The sequence below is a fragment of the Streptopelia decaocto genome, assembly GCF_964273445.1.
Source record: "Streptopelia decaocto genome assembly, chromosome: 11".
NCBI classification, from domain to species: domain Eukaryota; kingdom Metazoa; phylum Chordata; class Aves; order Columbiformes; family Columbidae; genus Streptopelia; species Streptopelia decaocto.
In genome coordinates, this window is record NC_138666.1 from 6,040,567 (window position 1) to 6,047,862 (window position 7,296).

General features: G+C 65.1%; 1 protein-coding gene across 1 annotated transcript; it reads right to left on the reverse strand.

The window, feature by feature from the left end:
* Nucleotides 1-1,186: 1,186 nt before the first annotated feature.
* Nucleotides 1,187-7,042, reverse strand: CPNE7 (copine 7; the record flags this gene model as incomplete). Its single annotated transcript, XM_082062595.1, has 15 exons — nucleotides 1,187-1,396; nucleotides 1,545-1,781; nucleotides 1,921-2,054; nucleotides 2,150-2,201; nucleotides 2,358-2,412; nucleotides 2,554-2,687; nucleotides 2,812-2,871; nucleotides 2,959-3,045; nucleotides 3,454-3,552; nucleotides 3,669-3,758; nucleotides 3,830-3,913; nucleotides 3,994-4,068; nucleotides 4,514-4,588; nucleotides 4,660-4,842; nucleotides 6,836-7,042. The coding sequence occupies 15 exons, from the start codon at nucleotides 7,040-7,042 to the stop codon at nucleotides 1,259-1,261; spliced, it is 1,710 nt and encodes a 569-aa protein (XP_081918721.1). The 3' UTR covers nucleotides 1,187-1,258.
* Between the last annotated feature and the right edge of the window lie 254 nt (nucleotides 7,043-7,296).

Genomic DNA, 7,296 nt, shown 5'->3' on the forward strand with positions numbered 1-7,296 from the left:
ACGAAACACTGTACAGGGCACATGGCGCAACACGGAGCCCGTACCATGGAGCACGCATCGGGCGGCACATGGAACATGGCATGTGGTACATGGCACAGTGCATGGCATGCAACATACAGCACATGGCACACAGCATGTGGCATGTGGTGCATGGCACAGGGTAAACAGCACATGGCACAGCACATAGCACATGGCATGTGGCACACAGTACATGGCACGCAGTGCATGGTGTGTGACACGCAGCACATAGCACAGCACATGGCACACAGCATGTGGCATGTGGTGCATGGCACAGGGTAAACAGCACATGGCACAGCACATAGCACATGGCTCATAGCGCACAGCACACGGCACGCAGTGCATGGTACGCAACACACAGCACATAGTGCAGCACATAGCACAGCACATGGCACGTGGCACACGGAACATGGCACGTGGCACACATCAGACGGCACGCGGCAGAGCGCTGGGCAGGGGACGGTGCCGGCACTACTTCCCTCCCGCTGCCGTGGCCTGGATTTCAGGGCAGCGGCACAGCGGGTGACCGGCTGCTCCTGCACAACTTGGAAGCAGCGGCTGCTCCAAAATAGCACAGCTGCAGCGCACCAGCGCTGCCCTGCACGCTGCCAGGCACGAATCCCCCAGATTGGAGGGGCAGGCAGAGCAACTGGCGGCAGCACCCTGCCCGTACAGACAGCCGGGGCTGGGCCATGTTCGGCTCTGGTCGCTGGCCAGGGCTGGGCGGCGCAGTGGCACAGTTGGGGGCACAAGGAGGGACAGGCAGCTCCACAGGGGCTGCTGGTCCCTCTGTCTGTCCCTCCGCCCACTCCCAGCAGGGAGGTTTGGTGTCAGCGCCCAGACAGCACAGGGCATGGGCACAGGGCTGGTTTCTTTATTGGGAGGGCCCCGTACGCTGTGGGGGGTCGTCATGCAGCCTCCAAACAATGTCACAGTGACAGACAAGCAGGAACCGAGGGGACCACAGGGACAGCAGGGATGGAATGGGGACAGGCCATGGGGCACGGACCAGTGGGACCAGGCAGTGTCCACCGGAACCCCCGCCCCTCCCCGGGCAGCGCAGGGGGGTTCTCCTGCACTGGGGCACCAGGATTGTCCCTGCGTCACCAGGCGAGTGCCAGTGGGGACACAGTGCCGGCTCCCGGTGCCACCCTGCCCAGCGAGGAGGGGTTTGCAGCAGGACTGGGACCAAGCAGGGACCCCCTGACCCTGTGTCACAGTGGAGGGAGTGGGGGGTCTCTCACTGGGGCGAGCTGAGGTTGGAGTCGGGGGTGTCGGGCTGGGGGCAGCGGGGGGGGAAGGCCTTGTAGCTGTAGTACTCCACCACCTGCTTGGGCACCTCTGCCAGCACGCACTTGGCCAGGGCTGTCGGTGATGCCTGTGGGACAGGGGACACGGTGGGGGACAGGTGAGTCAGGGCATGCGGCACCCACCCACCCCCATGTGCAGGCACCAGCTTGTGCCACAGTGCTCAGTCCTGCCATGGGGACAGGAGGGGACAGGAGAACCACCAATGCCTCACTCACGTTCTTGAACTCCCGGAAGGGGACAAACTGGACGATGTCGCGCAGGACGGGCTCGCCCTTGGGGGAGCGCAGGACGCCGTCGTCCCCATCCAGGATCTGCATGTCGGTGAAGTCGGCGTTGCCCACGCCCACGATGATGATGGACATGGGCAGGTAGGAGGCGCGGACGATGGCCTCCCGCGTGTCCGCCATGTCCGTCACCACCCCGTCCGTCAGGATCAGCAGGATGAAGTATTGCTGGAGGGGGAGGGATGCTCTGGAGGCTGCCTGGCCGCACCGCCAGCCCCATGGCGGGGTCTGGGCTCAGCCCCAACGCGGGAGCAGCCACAGGTGGCACGAGTGTCCTGGGTCTCAGCCGGGGGCAGCGGATACCTACCGACGCCTCCTTTGTCCGCTCCTCATCGGCTGCCACACGAGCCACCTTGGAGATGATGGGGGCCACATTGGTGGGGCCGTAGAGCTGGATTTTGGGCAGGCAGCTCTGGTAGGACTCCACGACGCCCTGGATGCCTGTAGGGGGATGTGAGGGGTGGGGGGCTGTCCTGGCAGCACCAAGGTCTGGCATGGGGAGGCCACGGGACTGGCCCCCCTGAAGCTGGACTCACCCTCACACTCATCATTATCGGGGTTGAAGTTGATGGCGAAATCGTGGGAGACCTGGAGGGCAAGAAGGGAGGGGGGGGCTGGTGCCACCCCCCACCACGACCCCCAGCGTCTGCCGAGCCCCACTGGAGCCATGGCCAAGGGTGCCCAGAGGGACGAGCACGTCCCTGGGGTCCCACGGAGCCCCCGATACCCCGGCCACCCCCTTACCTCATACTTGGGGGGGATCCTCGCACCAAAGCCCAGAGCTGAGAATTTCTTGTCGCTGCAAGAAAAGGGTGTGAGGAGCCCCAGCAGAGCCAGCACGCGCGGGGTTGTCACTGGTGTGGCCATCACTGAGCATCCTGGCCCCAGAGTGGCCATCACTGGGGTGTCCTGGCCCTGGGGACCCACCGGACCAACTGACCTGTCGTAATCCTGGCAGATCTCGCCCACTGCAACCAGTGCCTTGAGGTACTCGTTGGGCTGGTAGGGGTTGATGTAGTGCAGGGAGCAGCTGTTCCGCGGGTCCCCGTTGGAGGCCGTGAAGTCAATGGCCACCTGGCAAGGGGTAGTTGGCCGTGAGGGTTCCTCAGGGCGTGCGGGGCCACCGGTGTGTCCCCACAGGGGTCAAGTGGCCCAGTGCCAGAGCCCCTGGTGCTTTGGGGCCGGAGACACTGCTCACCGTGAAGTGGATCTGGCAGCCGCCCATGATGTAGTCCAGGAAGGAGTAAACCCTGTGGATCTTCCAGAGGGACCCACGTCAGCCCGTCCTGCCCCACGCTGCCCCACGGCAGCCAGGCTCGGCACGGCTTGGCATGGCAGCGCTCACCTTCAGGTCCAGCAGCACCACGACCCCCGAGTTCTTGTAGTTGCGCTTCTTGAGTTTGTACTTGGGGTTCATGCAGTCCCACTGCACCTGTGGCACGTGGCACCCGCACTGTCCCCCCGCCCCGGGGACACAGCCCCACGTGCCAGCACCCCCCACCATGACCCTGCAGCACCCCAACCCCACAGCCCCATAACTCTGTCCCTGCAGCCCCACAGCCCCATAATGCTCCAGTCCTATGGCCCCAGGACCCCTCAGCCCCACAACCCCACAGCCTCATAATCCTTCAGCCCCACATCTCTGTAGCCCCCTTGCCCTATTCCCAGCCCCTCAATTGGGGCTGATTTCCCCAGAGGAGCCCAGACACACCATCCCTTCCCCAAAGGGGCAAAATCGCCCCAAAACCAGAGGAGGAGCAGGGAGGTGCCTCCCGGAATGGGCTCTGCTGGCAGCACGGTGGGGTGACCCCAAAGGCTGTCCCCACGTCCCCATGCCGACCTTGTTCTCCCCCATTGCCTTCTGCATCTCCTCAAAGGTGGTGAAGAACTCCCCGATGAAGTCGTGTTTGCCCCGCGAGTCGTAGTCCCACACCACGCACTGTGGTGGGACACAGGTCAGCCCCGCCACCGTCCCTGGTGGCTTGGGGTCCCCAAGGGTCAGGGATAGGGGATCCCATTGGTCACGGATAAGGGTCGTCCATTGCCCTTCCTCACCCTCAGCCTCCTCTTCTCCTCGCAGCTGCAGAGCGAGTTGAGGGACACCTTGAAGGGCTCCCAGATGGGGCTCAGGTTGTTCTTCACCACCTGCAGGACAAGGGGCTGAGCGGGGCCGGGTGGCACTGGCGGGTCCGCAGGCCGGGTCCTGCCAGGCTCACCTCGGTGCGGTACACCAGCTGCTCGCTGCGGTCGTCATCGATGCGGTAGATCTCCAGGAAGGGGTCTGACTTGCTGAAGAGGTCCTGGAGGATGTAGGACAGACAGAGCATCGCCCACCCTGCCCACGCCCCCCCGGCTCCCCTGCCCATGGGACCTGCCTCACCTTGTCATCCAGCTTCTTGGCGCGGAAGGCAAGCTCCACATACCCATTGTTCCCTGAGATCTCCTCCGAGATGACCTGCCGGGAGAAGCGCTCAGGGCCCGGCACGGCTTTGTCCCCCTGCCCTCCCTGCCTGCACAGCAGGGAACGGGGGGGACCCTCCGGGGTGGCCAGCAGACATGGGGACCCTGAGACCACCCCACACACAGAGCCTGGGGGCTGCAGGGCTAGGTGACAGTGAGGACAGGAGGAGGATCACTGGGGACCCTGCATATGCCCCAGATCAGTGCCACCCCACTCACCCAGCTCAGTGCCACCCATATGTCCCAGCTCAGTGCCATCCCAGCACCCCAGCCCAGCGCCACCCATATGCCCCAGGCTGGTGTCACCCACATGCCACACTCACCGCCACCGCACCAGCTCAGCCAGGTGTGCCCCAGCTCAGTGCCACCCCAGTGTCCCGACCTGGTGCCACCTGTGCCCCCAGCCCAGTGCCGCTCCTGGCACAGGTTCGGCCACTCACTGTGATGGTGGACTTGCCCGCGAACTTGCCATACTTGAGGAACAATGGCTTTGTCACTCGCTTCTGTGCCACGATCTGCAAAAGCCGAGGGGTTGGGGAGGAGCTGCCACCAGCAGGTGTCCCCGGGGTGGGGGGCACAGGCTCACCTGCCCCACAGTGCACTCCATGCCCCCCAGGAAGTCGTCGTCATGCGTGCCCACGCCAGCATGCCCGTGGCTGTCGTACACCTCAAACCGCAGCTTCTGCACCTCCTCGAAGTAGTAATCCACCGTGAAGATCTTGGCGAAGACAGGGTTGAGGTTGCTCTTGATGACCTCGCTGCGGTCCACCTGCATGGGGGGAGTGCGGCTGGGGGGCGGTGGGGGCAGAGCCCAGGCTGGGGCTGCAGCCAGGGCCAGTGGAGCTGCCCAGGGCCTCGGGGTGCCACAGCTTGCCCACAGCTGGGCATGGGGATGCAAGAACCCAGGGGGATGGGTGATGCTGGGATGCGGGATGCGGGGATGGGAGATGCGGGGATGGGGGAATGGGGGATGCGGGGATGGAGGATGCAGGGACGGGGGATGCAGGGATGGGGGATGCAGGGACGGGGGAATGCTAGGCAGCTGCCAGGACTGTCCCCACCCAACCATTTACCTGCCTGTGCCGGTTCCAAAGCAAAGGGCATTCAGAGGCAGCCCCGTCACAGGCAGGGACATGTGTCCCTGAGGGCTCAGCCCTGCTGGCCCCATGTCCCAGGGTCACTGCTCCCCTGGGGCTTGGGGCAAACCCCACAGGCACTTTGAGGGGATGCTCTGGAGAATGGTTTGCTGCAGCTCTGCTCAGCAGGAGCAAAGGGATGAGTCTCTGTCCTCCCACCCAGGCTGGCTGAGGGCAGGGACCACTGGCCATGGTGGCCCTCGCCAGCGGGTGGGTGCTCAGCGTTTCCGGTCGCGCTGGCAGCGGGTGCTGAGCAGCTTTCAGGAGCCTCCCCCGCACCCCGTCCCTGCCAGTGTTGACTCAACAGGAGACATCCTGGCCAGGGCACCCTGCCAGCCCGGCCCCTGCCCACCACCCGCCTGGACCGCAGCAGCTGCCGAGCCCACATGGCTGCGGTGCTGGCAGGGCCACCCAGCAGCACTGTGCCTCCTGCGGGCACTGCCAGCCCCACGGCCCCGGCACAGGGCTCAGGGTCCCGCTTGCCTCAGCCCCTTCGGTGTCAGCCCCCGACAGCATGTCTGGGGCTGTTTTGGTGCAGCCCTGCAGGCAGCGGCTGAGCTGGGTTCAGCCACTGTCTCAGTTGGGGGACACGTGCTGGCAGGGACAGGGAGGGGACAGCTCATGGATCCCCTCAGAAAGGTGGCCCAGGAGGACCCCTCTTGGATCTGGCCCTGGCAGGATCTGGCCCTGGCATAGCACATCGTGGCATAGCACAGCACAGCACGGCAGAGTACAGCATGTTACGGCAAGGCATGGTACGCAGAGCGTGGCACAGCACACCATGGCACACAGACCGTGGCACAGAAAGGTACAACTGGCTCAGCGCAGCACAGACATGGAGCCACAGCTGGCACGGGGCCCCTCGCCGCCTGCCCTGGCTCTGGCGAGCAGAGTCGATTACACGCAGAGGGATTTAGCGCTAAATCTGCCGGCTGAGCAGCAGCGATTAGCGAGCACGGAGCTGCCGGTGCCAGCCCAGAGCTCAGCCGAGGGGGAGCGATGGGAAGGAGCGGTGCCACCCCCAGTGCCAGCCCCAGCTGTGATTCATGTGGACACCAGGGCCCCACAGCGCAGTGGTGGGTGCCAACCCTGACCCCACTCTGAGTCGGCTGTCCCAGCCTGCAAGCCCTGACCCACCCCCAGGGTGGCCAAGGTGTCCCTTGGCCCTGGGCAGCAGAGCCGTGTTGGAGCCCCACACCATGGGCACCCTGTTCCCCAGCACTGCTGGAGCCTGGGCGACCAAGGCATCTGCACTGTCCTTATATGCTGCTGAGTGTCCCCAGGCACCTGCCCTGCGAGCCTCTTGCTCTGTACTCTGCACCTTGCACCCTGTTCTGCACCATCTCCTGCACCTTGTACCCTGCACCCCACTCTCCAGCATCTCCTTCACCTTCTGCACGCTGAACCCTGCTGTCTATTGTCTCCTGCACCTTGTACCCTACTCCCTACCATCTCCTGCACCTTGCACCCTGCTCTTTACCATCTCCTGCACCCTGCGCAGTATCTCCTGTCCTGTCTCCAGCCCTGTGGGTGTGATCAGCCACCCTGGGGCTGTATCTGCTCCTGTCCCCATCTCAGAGACACAAACCCTGCACCCAGCGCCCCCATCCCTCCAGCCCCCCCTACCTCCATCCACTGGCCCTGGGACTGCATCAGCAGCAGGACGCAGGGGTCCGACTTGTTGAGGGTGTCGCGGTCCAGGAGGTGCTTACAGCTCACCCGCAGCTCCACCTTGGACAGGACGGCCAGTGGGGCCTGTGGGGACGGCTCGGGTGCCTCGCCCATGGTGGCTGGGCGCGAAGGGGGGCAGGTGGCCCCGTGGGCGAAGGGCATGTGGGGGGAGTGGGGCGGCCACTGCCTGCAATGCCGTCAGAGAGCCAGGCAGGTGCCCGTCATGCCCGGGGCACGTCGCCCCGCGGTGCCAGGTGTGGGGACGGAGCCCGGATGAGAGTCCCTGGCGGCAGCGGGTGCTGGTGGATGCTCTGGCGGGCAGAGGGGACACGGGGACCCCTCTGAGGGGGGCGGCCAGTTCCAGTCCCGATGGCTCCACGGGGCCCTGCGAGGTGTCAAAGCAGAGCGGGGTGAAC